The sequence below is a fragment of the Chinchilla lanigera genome, unplaced genomic scaffold (assembly GCF_000276665.1).
Source record: "Chinchilla lanigera isolate Chin_1 unplaced genomic scaffold, ChiLan1.0 scaffold00014, whole genome shotgun sequence".
NCBI classification, from domain to species: domain Eukaryota; kingdom Metazoa; phylum Chordata; class Mammalia; order Rodentia; family Chinchillidae; genus Chinchilla; species Chinchilla lanigera.
In genome coordinates, this window is record NW_004955415.1 from 19,380,654 (window position 1) to 19,402,480 (window position 21,827).

The 21,827-nt window shown below is 41.0% G+C and overlaps 1 protein-coding gene across 6 annotated transcripts in view; it reads left to right on the top strand.

The window, feature by feature from the left end:
* The window catches only part of Plcb4 (phospholipase C, beta 4), a 353,965-nt gene that overhangs the window by 272,534 nt on the left and 59,604 nt on the right, over positions 1–21,827 (top strand). For all 6 annotated transcript variants that reach the window (XM_013512270.1, XM_013512271.1, XM_005380865.2 and 3 more), the window contains exons 13-20: positions 562–670; positions 5,479–5,689; positions 7,281–7,374; positions 9,687–9,766; positions 10,263–10,347; positions 12,831–12,921; positions 13,819–13,914; positions 17,350–17,450. In XM_013512270.1, coding sequence (XP_013367724.1) covers positions 562–670; positions 5,479–5,689; positions 7,281–7,374; positions 9,687–9,766; positions 10,263–10,347; positions 12,831–12,921; positions 13,819–13,914; positions 17,350–17,450 — 867 coding nt within the window. The remainder of the gene's footprint in view (positions 1–561; positions 671–5,478; positions 5,690–7,280; positions 7,375–9,686; positions 9,767–10,262; positions 10,348–12,830; positions 12,922–13,818; positions 13,915–17,349; positions 17,451–21,827) is intronic.

Below are 21,827 nucleotides of genomic sequence, written 5' to 3' on the forward strand. Positions count from 1 at the left end.
AAAAAAAAAAAAAAAAAAAAAGAAAATGTAGTTTTCCAAGTCCCCGGAAATATTCACTCATTAAACAGAAAGTTTTTTGCTGTTACTGTTTTTTGTTTTTTTTTTTAACTTAAATTAGTATATGATTTATTTATTTTTTGAGCTATTTTAGAGAATTTTGCTTTTTACTTTTAAAAGCCATTTTAATATTGATATTTTAAAAGCATTTTGACCTCACATTTTAAAGACGTTTATGTCAAATATGTTACCTGTGGTATAAGAGATAAAAGGCCACACAGTTGATATACACACTGTGTTATATATCCTTCAACTCTTAAAAAGAAAAACTCATATTTTCTCTCTCTCTCTTGTGCAGCAAAGGAAAACCAACAAAATAGCCCCAAATTTGGGCTTTTCAGATATATGTTAGGAAGAAAGACAGGAAGGCAACAAAATTCAATCTTTATAATTATAAACGTGGTAGTCCTGATATATCTTGTTTTAGAAATGATAGACTTAGAAATGTGAAATGCCTCCTGGGCAAGAAATGTCAAACTAAGTGGAGTTATTTTCTTATCATAGCATCAACGAGATCCTCGACTGAATGAAATTTTATTTCCATTTTACGATGTTAAAAGGGCAATGCAGATCATTGAGATGTATGAGCCTGATGAAGATTTGAAGAAAAAAGGTAATAAAAAATTCTAAAATTTTTTTTGTTTAAAATGAGAAAATATGCAACTTGGAAAATCCTTGGCTTTTTAATTAAAGGTATGTGTGAAAGCTTTGGTGCTTCCCAGAACCCAATGTACATTAGCCATGTTACTAATGCGGTTGATTTATTTTCCCTATTCTTTACTATAAAATTTATCTTACATAAATTAGTCCATGCTGGATGAAGTACACTGTTCACCCTGTTATGCTACTGAACACATCATAGTGGTATTTTCCCCATGCACTTCCTTATACTGTTTTAGTATTGCCTTTTGCTTAAGATAAAAGTGTCAAATACACTCTACATACAGTAGTTAGAAAGAATTCTGTCATGTAAAAATTTGCACCTTCCTTTTCTGCCTTTTGCTTTGCCAAGCCAAATAAATTTAACACATGATTTGACGTGCCCTCTCACCCCTCATGGGATGACCTCTGGAATGGAATAGAAAAACAACTGCTACGAAATTAAATAGTCAGGAATCACTTTAGCAAAGTGTTGGCATTGCTGGACCTCTAACCCTTTTAATGAAACTTTAGAAACCATATGTGGTTCAAATATTTGTCAAAGGAAAGGCACAGAGGAGAGATTGAAGGTCAGTGCCAACACACTGGGAAAACCCACGGAGTGGGAGGGACAACGCCAGTGTGACTGGAGGCGGCTGGCAGTTAACTGATGACTAGGAGACCAAGGTCTAGGTTCTGTCTGTCAGAACTTATGAATCCTTGGGCCTTAGTTGCCCCTTCTTTAGAATGGATTCTTTCTTCTGTGTGTCTAATGCCAGGGAATGTGGCTGAAAGGTTTATCCATTCTCTGCATCCACATAGGACCTGCTTGTAGATAGGCCTGGCCCACCGCACCACTGACAGAGCTCTCCCTTGGGTGGAGCTGAGTCATTACATGTCCAATTGAGCTGGACATTCCTATTTGCGTTACCTATCTCTCTCCCAGTATTCTGAATATTGCCGTTTACTCCACATTGTGTGTGATTAAAGCAGACCAAGAAGTACTATACTGGGTGATGATGTGATTCTGGGTCATCTTGAGCAAAGAAATAGCCTCCAGGGGCTCTGCTTCCCTGGTTATAAAATGGAAGGGTTCATGTTGTCATTCACTACTATTTGTCATCTCTATTATTAGTTTTGTTTTTCTTTCATGGTACTAGGGATTAAGCCCAGGATCTTGCACTTTACCAATGAACTACACCCTCAGGCCCTGCTGTCCTTTTGTAGAATTTATAGAGTCCCAGGCACTGTGCTAGATGTGGAAATTCAAAACAGAGTAAGAAGTACCTCCTGCCTTGAAGGCAGTTGTGCTCTGTTCAAAGGCAAAGACAAGTGACTCAATAATTCCTTGGCAGTAAGAGAAATGTTATGATAGATGTGTGTCATTGGTTATTTCTAAAGTCTTTCCAAGTCCTAAAAGTCTACACGATTACCATTGACATCTAAAAGGAATAGCTTCACCTTTTCACAGATGACAGAACTTTCAAGTCTGGCATTATCAAGTGTGGGTGAGAGTGTGGTATAAATGACATCTTCATGATACTCTGGTGAGAGTGTAAGTGGGTCAATGACCTTGGTATTCTGGCAGTAGCTCATTAAATAGAAAATATGCCTGGCATAGCCTAGCACCTCCACTTCTGGGTGTTCACCCTAGAAAATCTCTCTTGCATCTCCCAAACTCTGGTTGCCAAAATGGCACAGAGTTCAGGGCTCAGACCTGAGGTCCATCTATGGCTCGTCCTTGGCTGAGCTCAGGAGGGTCGGTGGACTTAGGTACCTTCTGGATGCAGATGACTTTCAGGCTAAGCTCTCTGGTCCTCACCTCTAAAGTAAACTATACACCTACAGTAAAACTGTCCATTTGGATGCTGAATGGACATGGCCAGTGTCTACTGGAAATCTGTAGTGCTTTGATTCTGTCTGTCTGCAGATCTATCTGTTCTTTTCCCAGCCTGTGAAGCAGTTCTATTATTCACTGTGCTTTCAAGTCAACCCTTTAGAATCATCCTAGACTTGTTTCATGTTTTCACATCACATCAGCATAATCTGTAAGATCCAACCTCAAATTGATTCAAGTGACTCCCAACCTGTTAGATGTCTGATGTGCTGAGTTTGTGTCTCCTGAGAAGTGAAGAATGGAAATGAGGACAAAGGAAGTTAACAGTGGGAAAAGTTTATTAAGAGAAAGCTCCTAAGAGACAGGAGGGGTCCCAAAAGTAGGTGGCCGCCAAGCTCATTGTTAAGGGCATTTTATATGGCAAAATCACAACTTATATAACTATGGGTCACACTATAATGAACCTATATATAACTATTAGAACCTATACTTCTAATGCTATTAGAAGTATAGTTAGCTTAGCTACTATTGGTCCAATAGGGAATTGAGATGTAGCCATGGTATGTGATGGACATCACTACCTTCAGCCTATCTGTAACTTTTAATAGAGAAAGAATAAATGCATTCAAGGAAAGGGATAGGAGTGGGGCTGGGGATTTAGCTCAGTGGCAAAGCACCTGCCTGGCAAGCACAAGGTCGTGAGTTCGGTTCCCGGTACCGGAGAAAAACTAAAAAAAAAGAAGAAAGGGATAGGAGTATGGGTCAGGATGTTCTGGTCACCCACCTGTGCATCTGACACCTTCTTTAGGCTCATTGGACCAGGTAGTGCTAACTATAATACAATCTCAGCTGCTGTCTATCTCTGGAGAGGTTTGCAGGTGTGGCTTTGTGTCTTCAGCCACAGTTTTGATATGTCTCATCTTCCCAACTGACTCCCTTGAGGGTCCATTCCCTCTCTATGAGTTTCTAGCTAACTTAATGTCTATAATAAGATCATTCTTACTTTGTCCACCGTACCAGACTACCCAAGCTCTCCCTGGGCAAGGCCAGTCAACTTCTACCTAGTTTTCCGTTCTACTTAGTTGTCCACACAGCAGCTGGAGTAAACATTTTAAAACCAAATCTAATGATGCTGTTCTACTCTTCAACATCCACCCCCAACACATGGCCATCTTCACAACACACTTAGAGTAAAAGCCAAAGGATTTAGTGTGGCTTAAAGCCTGATGGACATGGCCTTTGGCTTCCTCTCCAACCTCAATTGCAGCCACTTCCCTCCTGGCCACTTGCTCCATCCCAGTATCATTGAGTGAACTTGGCACACAGATTCCTTTTTTAAGATCTTTGCTCTTACGGATCTGCCTGCCTGGGGTGAGTTCCCCCACCCCAGCCTGTGCATGTGGCTTGCTTCCCATGCATGTGCATGACCTCCTCAGAAGGGCTTTCACTGCTCACATGTCTTAATACAGCAGCCTGCCATTCTTTACGACCTTTCTCCTTAACTTCCTTCAACACTCTTATGATATGGCTATTTGTTTATTCCTTTATTTCCCACACTGGGATATGTGACTTTCATGGAGGGAGGATGTCTGGTTGCTTTGTTCGTTTACTTTCCCCTGTCACTGCATCTATCCTTATGCCTCCAAGTTCTTACTCTTAGTATGGGTGAACATGCCCAGGGGAGAGGTGTATACACTTTTCTTATAATACCCTCAGTTGTAATTCTAAATTATATAAAAATGTCCATCAACAGAATAATAGAAAATAGGTTATAGTATACTTACATACGGACCCATACATTCAGTGAGCTATAAGTGAACAAGAGCTACATATGTAAATAAATCCCCAGAAAATACATTGTAAAAATAGCAACTTCAAATGTATAAAGTGGGATAGCTTTTCTATAAATTTGAAAGCATTTGAAATGGCCTGTTATTTGGATAAATACATATTTATCCAAACTGTAAGACCATTTTGGGACTCTATACATAAAAACTAGGGTAGTGGTTGCTACATGGTTGTAGAAAGAAGGAACTAAATGGAATTGAGGTGGATAGCCAGCGTTCTGCAATAGCATTTGTAATTAGATAGTCCTTTTAAAAGTATAAAGCAAAAGGTTAATATCTGACAGCATCATTGTATGGGTCAATGTCTGTTTGTTATGCTATCATGTGTACTTTTTTATGTAAACTTAAAATTAGTTCATAACTTGCAAGTGCTTAAGTGAAAAGTGAGGCTGCTAGTAGACGATAGGGTGGGAGAAGGTGCAAAAATACTGATTATCCTGTAGCTTTTGTATAACCTGCCTTATGTCAGAAAGATATGATTGAAATGAGCAGTGGTTGATGGGGCATGTTTCAGTGACCCTTGCATACTGTCTTCACCAGCCCTGTACTCTTTGAGATAAAGTAGGGAAGTTAAATTATTTAAATTCAGAAATGCCGCCATCTTCATGAAAAGTCTCTTCTCCACTCCAGTCCAAACAATACTGATCTCTCATTCTTATGTCTTCCACTTGTTAAAGTGCATCTGTCATAAGTACTGTCATGTACCTGGTGACCCTGGAAAGCAGGGGGGCCAGTATTTTCTCCCACTCAGGAGAAGCAGCAGAGACCCCGGAGCACAAAGAGTGTTTGGCAGAAGCAGAGCTGGAGAAAGTCAACTTGAGCACTTACTACTACAGCACTGTGTTTCTGAACTAGAGGGACTGTGTACTTCTGCCATCGCAGATAGAAAGGGAGAGCGCCACCAATTTGTGGAGCATCTTATGTTACTTACAATGTGCACCTCTCTATTTTATTCAAGTTTTGAAAAATGAAGGTTCTTGAGAGAAACTGAAGAAGTGTTTGCACCTACTGTTTAAACTGCCTTGGTATCCCGGAATAAAATATGAGATGGGAGTGTTCATAGCTACAAGTGCTACTAAGATGTTCTTTTTCTCCTAGGCCTCATATCAAGTGATGGGTTTTGCAGATATCTGATGTCAGACGAAAATGCCCCAGTCTTCCTAGATCGCTTAGAACTTTACCAAGAAATGGACCATCCTTTGGCTCACTACTTCATCAGTTCTTCCCATAACACCTATCTCACTGGGCGACAGTTCGGCGGGAAATCCTCGGTAGAGATGTACAGACAAGTTCTTCTGGCTGGCTGCAGGTCAGAAACTCAAGCTGACAATTTGTTTGTTGCACATGCTGCCCTCCAACTTACAGTCACACCCTTACCCACAGATTCTAAGTGTCCCAGTGAATGCCCAAAACCAAAAATTGTGCCTGATTGTATATATACTGGTTTTTTTGTGTGTGCTGTATATACTAATGATAAATTTTAATTTATAAGTCAGGCATACTACAAGATCAATAAAGTCACTAAGGACACAATAGAACAATTATAATTGTATACTTTAACAAAACTGTCCACATGCCCACCCTTGTGCTTTGGTCATTCCTAAGCAAAATGAGAGTTACTTGAAGACAAGCACTGCAATACCATGAGAATTAATCCCATACCCAGTAATGCTCCTAAGTGACCAATGGGCAGGTGGTGGAGAAGGTGTGAGTGAGCATTCTGAACCATAAGATGATTCAGATCCTGGGCTGGACAATGGAATGGAAGAGATTCCATCACACCACTTATCTTGGTGTATAATTTAAAATTTGTAATTGTTTATTTCTGGTATTTTCCATTTAGTATTTCCAAGTCCATTATTGACCATAGGTAAATGAACTACAGTTAAGGAAGAGCTACTATAATTTACTTTTTTCTGAAATACGAACTGAAATGAAAAGGACATTTGTCCTTATCTTTAATGAATTATGATGGTCATTTAACCTCGAGGAAGAAAGGATATTACTTCCCAAGAAGTCCAGAGTTGTCCTCTGAGTCAAAATATATTGTTCTTACAATATATTTAAAATAGGCTTCAAAAACTGCAAAAACAGACATATTTAAAGAAGTCCTATTCAGTTTTCTACTGGCCATAGGTATTTACAAACAGCACTATTTAATGTTAAAATGTAGAAGTTTACATCTGTGAAAGTGGAGATGACTGAATATAGTTGTTACAAAAATAAGCAGATCTTTGAGCTTTAAAATATGAACATTTCCACATACTGAAACTATGTATTTCAGTATTCAACATACTGAAATACTGAACATTTCAACATACTGAAAGTAAAAAATAAAAAATGTTATTACATTATTAGTTTTTTTCTTGATTATCATTTGAGCAGTACTTTTAAAACTCACTATTTTTGTATCTGTAAATACTTTAAAAGAAATTCACTACATCCCTACTTCTATTGGTATACTTCCTCTGAATACCTGAGAATGAACCGCTAAGACATAAACACGTGTTCTAATATGGTGATACTATAGTATTATTCCAGCTAACACAGAAATACTCTAACCCAGGCTGTATTCACATTTCTACACTGGGCCTCAAACTGTTCCTCACTGCAGCTTTGTCACAAGTAAGAGTTATCCAGAACTAGGCTGCTTGTTATCTCTGAAGTCTCTTCATCTTAATCAGCCCCTTTTTGACAATACCACCTTGGAGCTTAATGGGAGGGTAATGAGGCTTTAACCTGTATGTACCATCAAGTCCCCATGTTACTTAATGCATTCAGCTTTCTGCTCTGTAAGAAAACTTACTTCGATGTCTTTCTTTGAATTTGTGCATTTGTGAATTTGTTTTCTTTGAATTTTGCGGTAAGGGTTCACTAACGTAATTTCACTGTGTTCCTAGGTGTGTTGAACTTGACTGTTGGGATGGAAAAGGTGAAGATCAAGAACCAATAATAACTCATGGGAAAGCAATGTGTACAGATATCCTTTTTAAGGCACGTTTTAAAATTACACGGTCACGCTTTCTTCCAACTAGTTGTGAAACTGCAGGACACAGAAATGGAGATGAGAAAACAAATCATCAGTTTCTCAAGTGCTGTATCTTTTTATTTTCTTCTTCCAGCTTTGAGGAGAGATACAAGACAAATGTTGTCTCCATTTATTGTTCCCACCATGCTGGTTTTTTTCTTGATTACAGATGACTAATTCTGTTACATAATGAGATTTTCCTAGCAGCGTCTGTCTGCTTTTGCTTATACCTTAAAAACAGTCCTTTATTTGCTTATTTGCTAATTGGCTGATGTATTTTGCATTATTCCTGGAAGACTTCAAGGTGGTGTGGAAAGATAAATAGATGAAAAATACATTATAAGGAGGGCCTATAAGAATAAGGGACTAGGTGATGAGGTTAGAGTTTATAACATAATTTTAGAGGTACTAATTTATAACATGATTTAAGAATGCTTGTCAAGAAATCTCGTAAATTTTCAAGTCATAAATTGGGGCTTTAGACTTTCTAGAATTCAGTGCAAGGAGAAAAAGATGACTCACAGGATCAAGAAATAAGAAGCACAGTTATTCCCAGAACTGACAACAGTGAGACATTTTCTCCCCAGCATCTTCATCAAGAAGAATCTAGTTTTATAAATAGACATTTCTGTAGTGGCCTTTTGGTGTTAGATTTGAAGGGTGATTTTTAAAAACATTCCTCAATAATGCTTGATGCCAAGCATGATACCTTGCCAAAAGACAAAGAAAAGAGAAATTCTGTAGTTAGTTGGTCAGTTTATCAGATCCATGAGTCTCCATTGGCTTAATGCAACTCTGGACAGATACTACAACATTTTGAGCAATGGTTTTCAATGCTGCATGTGAAAACTCACCAGGGATGTTTTTCAAAGCATAGATCCCTAGGCCTATACCCATAACATATCACGGATGCCATTTATCTTCGCCAAGATGGTGGTGAATTTTTATCAGCAATGATTCAAGAATATGCTTCCTGACAAAGACCAGGAGTATATTCAAGTGAGAAGCTATCAATCTGCACAGCGGCCAAAATGATAAGAAGGATGAGGTCTGCTTTGTATTGTTGTGGAGCTGAGTCTTGCTGTGTTGCCCAGGTTGGTCTCAGATGCCTGGACTCCAGCGATTTTCCTCCTTCAGCCTTATGAATGCTAGGATCCCAAGTACAGGGCATGCCCCTGTGCCTGGCTGGGTAATGTCCCATTTAGAGAATTAAGGGGGCACAGCTGAAAAGAAAGCCATTCTGTCTTTCTTTAGAGTAAGCAAAGGAGAACCCAAGGGCACAGCCAGGTTTTCCTTAGGGAGTAATTCTGGGTTAAGTCATGTGCAAAATCAAGGATCACAAGCATTTTTACCTGGGAAGAAAATTAAAAGTGAGAATAACTAAATGGATAGTACAGATGGATGCCTGTAATCACAGCTACTTAGGAGGCTGAGGCAGGAGGATTGCAAGTTCAAGGCCAGTCTGGGCAACTTAGCCAGAATGCCTCAAAATAAAAAGTAAAATAAAAGGGCTTGGGAAGTAGCTCAGTGCTCCCTGGGGTCAAGCTCTGGTAATGAAAAAGAAAGTGAGCACTGTCACTTCAAATGGCCTTCCTAGGTAATGATTGTAAAACATTTTCCTCATTCACTGAATGATGAGACTTGCCTTGTGTTTAGCTACAAATCAATAATAACTTGGGGATCTTTATCAAATATGATTCTCTGGTTGTAGAAGAATTGAAGTTTTTTTGTTTTTCCCTAAAGCTAAGCAGAAACAAGAGCCAGCTATCTATAAAGACCTCACCTGTCTCACAGAGTGAGGAAGAGATTTATTCAGTTCATTCTGAAGCACTTTCAAGAAGAGGAAGATCCAAAACTCACCCCTGTTTTACCTCACATATTTCTTGGCCAGAGAAGAACCCCCTCCTCCCAGTGACCTCCCTTTTGCCAGGCAATAGGAAACAAAGAATATTACAAATATCACATCAGTACACGGGGATCTACATGGAATTAATGAATTATCAAGTAAGGAACTGGTAGGCCAGCAAGATGAAATCTCTTACAAGTTGACAGCACCATTAATTCTAGAGATAACTTTGAAAAACTTGTCATTATCCATTACTGAAGCCTGAGTCTAACCCCAGGGACTTGGCCCGCAGAGGTATCAGGTAGTTGAGTTCTCCTGCTCAGAATGGCTAGAATTGACTCTCTGAAAGGCTCGATTAGTGATCTCCGAAGAGTTCCATGTGCTGTAATTTTTTTTGTTCTTTTCCCTCATTAACACTCTTTACCTTTAAAGGATGTAATTCAAGCCATCAAGGAAACTGCATTTGTCACGTCCGAATATCCTGTAATTCTCTCCTTTGAAAATCACTGCAGGTATAATGATTCGTTCTACATCAAACCCTAAGTGGTGTTGCTTTCTAACCCCAGTTCCTCACTGTGATTCTCCATCTTCTTAAATAACTTAGTGGTTTGTTTTGTGAAATGAAAAGTACAAAGTGACTCTCCAGTAAGGATGCTGAGCCTTATGCAGGCCCCCTTCCCCAAAAGTCATCTTTATGTACTTTAGAAATGCTAGCTCTAAAGGAAAGTTCAGAGACCCTGACACCTTGCCTAAAGTTCCACTGAGCATGAAGATTGACAATAATTTTAAAAACATTTCATCTTACCAATTTTTATTTTGGGGGCTTTTTTAAAAATTGCACTAGTTAAGAGCTTGTGGTCTTTGAAAGTGTGTCTGACGTTAAGGTTGGGAGGACAAGCACACATTTTTGCAGAATGAGAGACTTTAATTGCATAGGAGTGGGTGTTTCTTATTCTTGGATGGCTAATGGATGTTTGAATTTACAAAATGCCACTTCTTTCTCTCCAGCAAATATCAACAGTACAAGATGTCCAAATATTGTGAAGATCTATTTGGGGATCTCCTGTTGAAACAAGCACTTGAATCGCATCCAGTATGTATTATTAGCAAACCATTTTTCTAGCATGAATGGATTTGTTTTGAAATTCATTTTTGAAGGGTCAAGTAGTACTGGAGGACTAATGCAAAAGATCTCCTTATTTATTTAAATTCTTTGGTATAAAAAGCTTTTGTCGTGCTTTGGATGGATGTAGAGAAGCGCACAAAATAAACATGTGGTGCAATTTAATCCGGAAGATTTGGGATCTCAGGGTTTGAATTTCACAAAGCCTGCAGTCTAGGTTCTTCAGTGGTTCTCAAATTCGTTAGGTGTTAGCATCACCTTGGGGAATTGTGAGAAACGTCTGTGCCAAGGCCTCATCCACAGACTGATTTCACTGATCCAAGGTTGGGCTCCAGCCTGGTGTATTTTAAAAGTTCACCAGGTGGACCAATGTTTGCCCAGGGTTCAGAACCCCTGGGAGACTGTTGCTACAGAAAGTGCCTTAGTCTGACGTCACAGATACGTGACCAAAAATATGACCATTTCTGAACTCCATTTTACATGTGATGACTTTTTCCATAAAACAAAGAATATGAATCCATGGCCTATAGATGGACTTCATGGGAGGGGTTTGAATTTATTCTGATTCCTTATTTTTTTCAATACTGTACATAACCATTCCAAAGAGTTAATTACATTTTTATAAGGATTCATGACCTCTTAGAGGTGGCGATTCAGTGTCACATGATGCTATGAGTTGCAAGACAGATGATGAAATTAAAGTGAGAAACTAGAGTCCTCCTACTTACAGGCAGCTCCTGATGGGCCCACACGTGGTAGCATGAGGTGATAGGAGAGATGACAAGAGGAAGGTGCTTTGTGCTAATGTCAATACTTTGGGTGGTTTAACAATGAGGTTTTTTCTTTTTTTTTGGAAGTGTCTGTGGGAACTAAAAATGTGTGGGTGCAGGCATCCTTTGCTCCACCCACCTGCTTCTCTCCAGCCTGCTAAAGCAGTCATTGCAGCTGTCTGCCCTTATCCTCCCAGCACTTCCTGTTTACCTGCAGGGTGGCCTGACCTTCGGTTGCCAACACCCGCAGCTGTTTAGCTGAGTGTGAGCTGTGATCACTGGAGCCTGCTCTGTGTACATGTGGGAGACAGGCCAGAAATGCTGGAGATTAGCACCTCCAAGCCGTGCTCCAACACCCCCAACATGTGCTGGCTCTGAGCACCTGTTCTACTCTACCCCCAGCAGGACAGAACTCCAGTTTCCTGATGCTAACTTGCTTGATAACACTCCCTGGACTGGCTGCCTGTTTCCCTCTCTTGCTTTCCCACTCCTTTGTTGCAGTCTCCTGGGGCCACCTCCCAAATAAACCACTGGTGCATATAGCTTTGTCTCAGAGACTGATTCCTAGGTAATCCAAACTAGGAAACATCCCCAACTGATTGAATTATTACTACTTTAATCCTGAGCTTCCTGGGTATTTTCCTGGTTTGGGTAAGATTCTTGCCTTTGTGGAATAACCACACCGTTCTTAATGAAATGTTTCGCCTGCTCTTGAAAGGAGTTATGGGACTCACAAGTGACATAAATGGGAGTTAAGTCCTGCTCTCTTAACTAAAGAGCTTGAGCGCTGGGACAAGGGTGGGAAGAGGACATCAAAGTAAAGACATAGCTGAGAACGAAAACAGCCTCCAATGAGTTGAATATTTCTTGGAGATATCCTGGTGCCAGAGAAATCTTGCAGAAAGTGCTGGTTCCACCTGGCAGCCTGTAAGAAGCAGTGTTTCAGTGAAGAGTTGCCACTTGAAGCAAGACACACACAGCACCTTGTCAAAAATAGGATAAAAATGAGTTTTTAAAATGCAGATACGTGGAAGGCGGGCAGGTGAGAGTATAAGTGGATGAGTGGAAAACGGGTTGGATGATTAGATAAGGGGCAGTTTTGTGGCTCAGGGATAGGAGCCTAAAGGGACACTCCCTTTGCAGACATAAATGCAAGCAAATGAAGTCACAGTGGAGTTGAGTTCCAGGAATTAAGACCCTTCCCTCTTGATTCCCTTATTGGACCTACCAAGCCACAATCCCAAGTATTGAGTTAGATCAGTCTTCTGAGCAGTCAGACTTACTGTACAACCCAGCACGTGGGGGGATCTAGGAAGCCTCTGATTGGAGAAAGTCATTTCTGGCCCTAGTGACCACGGTGATTCCTTGTACTTTACCAGAGACCTAAACGTTGGGCAGTCTGAGGTGGAGCAAAACCCACTATCTCAACAGCACCTGTGTCAGCCCCCATCTCCACTAGGGAAGCTGGTCAGGCTCCACACACCTCTGCAGACTGTGGGTTCCCAGTCTGAGGTCATTCTCAGGCAAAGTGGATACAGTGGGCCTAGTTGGTTGCGAATGAAAATGTAAAACTGCTGCTGCCATCTAGTGGATGTTGGATGTATAACTCCAGGGTTTATAGGGGACGGGCACGAAGATGCAGAAGAAACCCCATCACTAACTTGGCTCTTTCTGTATCTCTAGCTCGAACCAGGCAGGTCTTTGCCATCCCCCAATGACCTCAAAAGAAAAATTCTCATCAAAAATAAACGACTGAAACCTGAAGTTGAAAAAAGTGAGTCAAAAATACACACAAATGGAAGCATAATCTATGTATTTGGACAATTCAGCTATCTCTAATGAAATTTATTTTAAGACAATCACAGTACTGGGGGAAAGAAAGTAGTGATGGCATTATGTTTACTTTCCAGAGCAAAGTTGTCACATTTCCATGTAAGTTTACTTTGCATATAAACTCATTCATACAGTGGAAAAGCATGTTCATATGCTGGAACTTGGAAGGGTCCCAAGGAAAAATGAGAAGAAAATAAAAGCGGTATTTTGGTGGCAGTGTGTCTTGATGTACTTTCTTTCATAAAAGTTGTGCCAATGTACAAGAACACCTATCGATCCCTAGTTTCTTTGTAATTTATGGTTTGTGACTTGTCCTTGTATGATTTCCCACTTTGTAGAAATCATTTCTATCTTACTGACTTACAGCAGTCTTTTATGTATTAGGAAAATAAGCTCAGTCATAGTAGTTGAAAATATTTTCCATGGAGTTTTATTAATCTCCAATACTCATTTCTCTGTTTGCTCACTTCTTCATAAATATTCTTAAGTCTGGATCTGTACCAGATTCTCCAATTTGTTATTTTTTAATCTGGCTCTAAATCCTAAGCCTTCCTCTCAACCTGAGTGACCAGAATTTGGGGCAGTTCACCTGTGTCTCAGGAATTCTTCCACCTATATACATTGCACAGTTGTTTGATGTGTCTTACAATGCCTGGAGGAGGCAAAAAAGGTGAGATAGGGACAAGATGAACCTTAGGAGCATGGCCACCAGGTGTTTAAACAACAGATTTCCTATCCCTCTTCATTTCTTTCTTCTCAGTATCGATTTTAAAGCCCACCTGTTTGTGTGGTCTAACATCTATTACCACCTGCTCCTCGTTTTTCTTTTTAATAACAGAACAGCTTGAAGCTTTGAAAAGCATGATGGAGGCTGGAGAATCTGCTGCCCCGGCTAGCATCTTAGAGGATGATAATGAAGAAGAAATAGAAAGTGGTGAGTTCTGCTCGCAAGTTCTGCATCACCAGAATACTTTGTAAAAGAAGGAAAACATGAATTTCTCTCAGGGGACCATTTTGTATAGTGATGACAATATAATCCCTAATATTCAGGTGCATTTTATGGGTCACCCTTAATCTTTTAGATTTTTTTTTTCTAATATCGCTTCCAATTTCTCTAGGCATTGGACGTTAGTGGTATAGTCGTCTGCCTGCCTGTTGTACACTCAGTCATCTTCAAAAATTTAGAGACTTGACCTTGAAGCGTAGCAGGCAGGGGCTGGATTATGCTTTTGTGATCTCTTGCTGTCAACAAACCTTCAACCTTGGAGTTGTTCATGATGATAATGGCAAGATCAGGAGCTCAGAGTGAGAGAACCTTAAGTAGATAAAGGATTGGTTGCTATGTGCGAACCAGAAATGCAAAGTCAGAATTAAAATTTCAAGTTCAGGCTAGTGGTATACAGCTCACTGGCAGAGCAAATGCTTAGCATGCTCAAGGCCTTAGGTTCTATTCCCAGAACTACCAAAAAAAAAAAAAAAAAAAAGGAAGGAAAGAAAATCAAATTCTTCCAAATAACCAGCTCAACAGAATTATCTGTAAAGGTAGATGATCTCAGCAAAGGCAGCCTTTCTTAAAACATTTGAGTATTTGCTATTAACTATTTACATTGGCCATGTAGCCACAACCAAAAAGTATTGTTTTAAATGGAAAGGGAGTGAGGTATAACTCAGGGGTAGAACACTTGCCTAACAGTATGAGGACCTGGATTTGACATCAGCACCCCCACCCAAAAACTAAAAATCAAATCAGATGAGTCACTTGAGAGTTTAGAGATGTTTTCTGAAAACTACATATTTACTATGTCTCATGAGAATGAACTAACAAAATGACTTGAATTTGCACTTGTTATACAGTGCCTTGGATGTATGCAAAGTCTTTGGGCTAAATAACTTAGACATTCTTCTGGAAACTTCCTTCGGTATCCAAACATCTAAGATAGGTTTTTAAGAAAGCCAGATACATAGCTTGAAAACTTGAAAGCTGTGAGAACTAATGTTATTCACAACCCCTTACAAAATCCTCCACTGTAACCTCACTGTAGCTATCATAAATATGGCTGGCTCAGTTGCATATCTAAACTATAAGATTGACTCCATTAACAGAGAAAAATCAGGATGATTTCCCTTCATAGGTTTGTGTGTCAGGGAGGATCTGGGAGACCAAAGATACCTGATGTTACTCAGCTGATTGCTTGTAGTGATGATCTATTTCTGTGTAACAAACCATCCACAGATTTTGAGACTTACAGTGACCTCTCACCATTCTGAGATCACCTAGTCTCAGGTTGCTGGTTCTCCCTTGAGTATTTGAGGCAGATGCTGTCAGAGGACATGGGGGCTGGCTTCATCCGAAGGTTCTGTTGAGCTGGTTATCCAGTGTGGCTGGAAGTTGGTGCTAGCTGTCTACCCGGAGCTCAACCAAGCTGACTGAACAGAATGCATTCTGATGGCCTTCTTGTATGGCTTGGGCATCTCACAGCATAGTGGCTAAGTTTCTGGATGTCATATCCAAGAGCCTATACAAAAGGCAGGGTGCAAGAGCTTCTAAATTATTTAAAAGTTATGGCTAGAAATGGCATCACTTCCTCTCTATTTTATTCATTAAAGTAGTCCTAGGGCTGCTCAAGTTCAAGGGAGCAAGTGAGTGACAAGGACTTATTGTGGAAGAAACATAGAAGGCAGAGATCCACACGGCTGCCTTTGGAAAACACAATAGGAAACAATGCCTATTACGTTATTTCCCAGTTTTGCAAACACTAAACCTAAAAAAGACTAAAATAAAGGATTGAAAAAGATACGCATTTTAAAAGATCAACAAAATATTCCAAAAATGCAAAAGGATGAACATTAAGCAAAATCAGTTCCTTAACTTAGCTTATGTTTCATAGATCATAACCAAAACATGTAAGGCATTATCGATGCTATAATCCAGTAAAACCAACTGTAGAAATCATCGAATAAATTAACAATAGAAATCTGGATAATAGTAATAATTGTACCAACTATGGACTAGGCAGCTTGTGCAGTGTTTCTGCCTTATCTTACCGTCATGCTGGCCAGCAAAATAGGCATTATATTGATCACAGGAAGGGCCTGAAGCTTAGAAAGGTGGCTTATTTTACACATTTTAGAGGATGCCATAGTTGCCAAGCAGTGGCTCTAAATTCAACCCCAGAATTGTCTGACTGATGTCACAACCTTTTGTATCTTGCAGGACTGTCTTTGTAATATAGAGGACACTGAAGAGTACACAAATATGCAAAATGACTTCTAAAATATTTCCCAAAATTTAAGAATATACCTGGTCAAAGTCAAAGTGGACATTTCCTGAACACACAGTAATCTAAAATAAGGGTCCATGAGATTCCAGTATCATCCTCAGGGGAACTTTTACATCTTCTACACACATATATTGATTATTCATCCATGCAGAAAAACATTTGCCTCTAGTGATGACTGTATTATCCCAAATATGTTCTGGAGATTTTGCTCAAGTTTTGCAAAGAAAAAAATCACAATCAATTGTAGGAAAATACATGAAAAGACACAATCATTCACTGAATTTCTTTTTAAGGATACAGAGGCCCCTGCTACCCCAGGTGTGCATACGATTCTGAGGTTCCCTCTGTCACACTTGGCTTTTGTTCTTATCAACCAATTGGCTGTAATTACTTTGCTGTCACCATATGATCCTATTATGCCTGGGTAACTAGCATCTCTGATTTAAATACATAACACAGCAGGAGAGAGGAAATTCAGCAAGGTTCAAGAGGGCTGGCCTGCCCTGTGGCTGTTAGAACAGGGGAAGAGCTCTTGATAAAAACTTGTGTCTGTCCGTGACTATGAGGCAAGCAGTGCAGAACACAAAATTGTACATGGCTGGTATGTGTCTGTATGCAGGTATACCTAGAAGTAAATACATGATTTATGCACTCTTTAACAATGGTGGTTAATAAGTGCCAACCACTTGGATGAAGCACACTCCTTCCCTTCAGCTCATTTACCTCTCACTCAGCAAGTCAAGTGAGCACACCTTAAGGTTTGGAAATAATTCCATAGAAGCTACTAGTTGAGTATTCTAATTCAAAAATCTCAAATCCAAAGCACTCCCAGTTCCAAAGCATTTTCAGTGCTGACACAATACTCAAAAGGATTAGGGTTTTAGAGCATTTCAGATTTCAGGTTTTCAGTTTAGGGATGCTCAACCTGTACTTGTAATGGAAATTTAACAGCGATGGTGGGAAGTTTCCAAGTCTTGTTGACAAACTGTAGAGAAACCTTGTGTCCTGTTCTATACAAGATTGTAAGCAAGAACTGGCTGCTTGGCTGTTATTTGGCTTCATGGATGTTCCTGTTGCCTCTCTCACAGCTGACCAAGAGGAGGAAGCTCACCCCGAATTCAAATTTGGAAATGAACTTTCTGCAGATGACTTGGGTCATAAAGAAGCTGTCGTCAATAGCGTCAAGAAGGTCAGAGTCTTCACGTCCCTTTTCCTTTCTGGCTTTCAAGGTGTAGTAGCTGTTGGGAAACTGTAAAAATGTAACATTCATAAGAAAATGAAGTAGCCTGTCATTCTCTTTCTATCTGATCAGGATGGAAGTATCTGCTAGTGACCAGAATTTGACACAAACATGGTGCTAAGTTTAAAAGGAACTAAGAATACTTCCAGATGCCGTCTGCAGGCATGTGATTGGAGGGTGTCAGGATTCACGCTGTGGGGAGGACGTCTCCATCCTGGCCCGCGTGGGTCGGAGAGCACAGATTGTCTCTTGACTCCTCACCGAATGTTAGGAAGGCGTCTCCCAAGGGAATAGCTACATCCGGCCCCCGGCAAAGCCTTAGCAACTTTATCTTCGAGTGCAGACAGACCTACCAGGATCCTGACCTTGCCTGTGGACCTTGTCACACACCTGTCTAAAGATAAGACGTACAGGGGCTGGGGATTTAGCTCAGCGGCAAAAGCGCCTGCCTGGCAAGCGCAAGGTCATGAGTTCGGTTCCCGGTACAGGAGAAAAACAAAAACAAAAAAAAGATAAGACGTACAGTCTTGGCCCTCATCTATGCAGTATCCTTGCTCTCTTCCTAGAGCAGTGGGTCTCCCCAGGACCTCAAGTGTGGTGGAGGGGACTGTACACAGCAGAACTGTCTTGACACTCACTCCTGTGTGTCGATAGCATCGGTGGTGGTACCTCACACGAGCTGTCAGCCCACTCTGCTGTGACAGGTGACACAGGATGCTTCACCAGCATCCCTCGCTCCCTGGGGATATCCATCTGTCTTCACTTCTCCTAGAAGGCCATTTCCTCACTCCTCCACATACTTCCACACAGCATCCTAAGGGAGGCCCCTTCCTGTGGGGCTTGGTCGCACCTCTGCGCATCTCTCCCTCATTTTAAACTCTGGTGGGGGCAGGGCTGTCCTTCCCTGGGCTCCCCCTGGCAGACACAGGTCTTCTGCCTCTGTGGAAGGCTCCTGGCTCTTGCTCCTCTTTCGCTGGGGAAGGGTCCCCAGAGCCCTAGGCCTTGGCAGTCGTCTATATGAGTCATTCTCCTTTCCCTGCTGCCTCCTCTCTGAGGTGGGGTAACCCTCAAATTTACTCAGCCCCATTTTCACAGTGTTTAACTGAAGATCTTGCACAGAGAGGAAAGAATCCCAATCTTCTTCTCCAGGAAGCCCTCTTCCTCTGTTTCCCACAAGTCAAGAAGGGCTGGGGCCTTCCCTGGCCAAATGGCCTTGGACCAGCTGCTTCCCTGCTCTGAGCCTGAGTTTCCTCCTTCAGGTGGAAAAAACAAACACGCAGGAGGCTCAGAGCACCTCCCAGCACCGTGGGATCTGGGGGCTGGGTGGAGAGCAGTTTTAATCTCACTGGGTGCCCTGTGACCAATGACTTAAACTGTCTGAGCCTCATTTTTTTTCCCATTTGAATTAGACAATCATAAACCTTGCCTCCTAAGGCAGACAGAATGGCAACAGGATTCAATATAGGTTCTGGATCCCCACTGTCCATGTCCCAAGCCCACCTCTGCCCAGCTGTGTGGCCACGATCAAGGTACAGACTCCCTGGGCCTGAGATTGCAGCTGTCAGTTGGGTGACAAGAGCTCTTCCCTCATAGGGAAGATGAGAAAGTGGAGGGGAAAACAAGGATTTCCAACCAAGAAAAATAGTGATTAAATAACTACAATTTATCGGGCATAGACTAGGTCATAATGACCTAAGAGGTCAAAACACACTTGCTTCTTGCCTTTAGGTGGCTTAGTCTCCTACACTTTAGGGAAAATGGACAGTGAACAAATAAACAGTCAATACACTCAACAGTTCAACTTGGGATAAGCGCAACTATATAAAGAAAAATGAGTGCTAATGTGAAGAGTGAGGTAGCAGGAATAAGGCAACCAGACCCCAAACAGGAAAAGGAATTTGTCATGCATAGAAGTAGAAGAATAGCTTTGTATGTAGAGGAACCATAATAGCAACAAGATGGTCAGCACGTGTAGAGTATATTGACTAAGGGGTAAAGCAAGATTAATGGGGTGCAGGTGGCAACTAGGTGATGAAGGCTTTAGAAGGATAGTGTAAGAAATTAAAAATGTAAGTGAAATGTGAAGCCATTGACAAACTTCACAGGAGGGGCAGTGCAGCTGAGTTTTAGATTAAGATTTCCATATGGATACTAGTTTAGAGGAAAGGAAGCATGGAAACAGGAAGAGCTTTTAGGATATGCTGTTAGTAGACCAGAAGGATCCCCTGAGGGGAAACTGGGCAGTCCAGAATGGGCTGAATGATTCTGAGATGAATTGAGGAAGCTAAGATGGACCCACTTACTGATGGATTTCATCTGGGACTTGAGGGAGAGAGAAGAAGCAAAATGACCTTCTAGAATTCTTGTTTGAGAAACTGGGTTCTATTTCCTGGAGTGGAGAGAAGTAGAAGAGAAGAACTCTGCAGTTTCAAATAGGACAGGCGACCTGATATGCCTGTGAGATATTCCAGGGGAGGTCTTTGGGCAGCACTGACACCTGTCTCTCTGGGCTCATTCTCTGTCTAATCTTGGGTAAGTTACTCAACCTCTCTGTGCATTAGTCTCCTGTGTGCAAATTGAAGGTAGAAACACATACCACTGGGTCACTATGAACAATAAGTGAACTTAAAATAGTGCCTGGCACATGGTAGCTCCTAGCAAAGTCTCAGTTGCTGGTTTATCATCACCCTTTTCATCTTTATTTTCATTTTTACCACTAGCACCATGATTATCTGTGTCTAGGAGAGATGTTAAGCTAGAGATATAAATTGAGAGTTCAAGAGATAATATTCTTGTTCCTGGAACTAGTGGGATGATCTGTAGGGGAAAAGTATATAGGAAGGTTCTTTGGAGCCCCAGTTACAAGTGAGTTTGCAGGTGAGGGGCCCAAAAGAGGTGCCAGATATTATCAGAGGAGTGGGAGAGAAACCAAGCACCCAGGAAAGCAGAACAGTGTTAAGAAAAGGCCTGTGTGGTCAAGTGCTGTCAAATGCTGTTGAGTGACTAAGAAGGCTCAGGGTGACCATTGCATTGGTGACCTTGAAGAAAAGCACTGGTGCATGAGGATTAAGGGACGCTGGAGCAGCCTGGAATAAGTAGAGGCTATGTTTCTGAGAAGATTTTCTGTTAAAGGGAGCAAGAAGTGGGCTGGTGGTTAACAGAAACCTGGGGACTTGAGGGAGTATTCTTTTTAGAGTGACTGAGTCTGGAGCCTGTTTGAAAACCCTTAGCAATGGTACAGTAGGAAGGGAGAGGTTACACTCGAAGATGAGAGAGGAGAAGTAACCCTTCAGAAGGGCAGAGTAGATGGACTCATGGCGAGGTGAAGGTGTGGGCCTTGAAGGGAGCAGGGGTGTTTACTCTGTGAAGAAAGTGGACAAAGAGATATTTTGATGGGGATTTTAATGGTAGGAAAGTTGGAGAGTATTTGTCTGATAAGCAAAGTGAAAGAAATGTTGCCATTGTACCCCGCCTTTTCTGATACAGGGAATTATGACTCTTTTGAGAATTTGGATGGCTACTAAGATTTAAAGAGTGTTGCTGTACTACATAATATCTTTATTAATAGTCTTAGTCAGTTTACGCTGCTGCAATTGAAATATCATAGACCAGTTGGCTTAAACAACAGAAATTTATATCTCAGAGTTCCAAAATCCATGATCAAGATGGTGGCCAGTCCGTGTCTGATGAGGGCCTTCTTCCCAGTTGAATCTTCAAGTGGTACAGAGAGAATAAGGAAACATTTCTCTCTGTCTTCTCAGAAGAATGCTACTCCCCCATGAGGGCGCTACTCCCATGACCCAGTTACCTCCATCAGCTCCATTCCCAAATACAGATGCTCCATGACTTCTGATGGAGTTATGATAAACCCATTATAAGTAGAAAATATCGTAAGTTGAACATGAAATTTTTTGTGTGATTTTGAGACAGAGTCTCGATATGCAGTTCAGGCTGGCCTTGAGCTCACTATGTAGCTCAGGTTGGTCTCGAACTTGCAAAGATCCTCCTGCCTCAGCCTCCTGAGTGCTGGGATTACAGGTGTGTGCCACCAAGCCTAGTCTGAACATGCATTTAATACACCTATCCTGTCAAACACCATTTAGCTACACTATGAGGTATAGTCAAACATACAGTATATATTTAAAGTTTTTATTAGGATAAAACATACATTGCCATTAATCCCCCTCAAAATATGCCCCCTTGCTTCAAGCACACTTATCCTCTCATTTGTGCCACTGTCTGAAGCGGTTCTGGAGATCCTCTTTCATGAATGTCTTTAGTTGCACTGTCCTGGCTGCCTCAGTGTCCTAAATTGATTGAAAATGT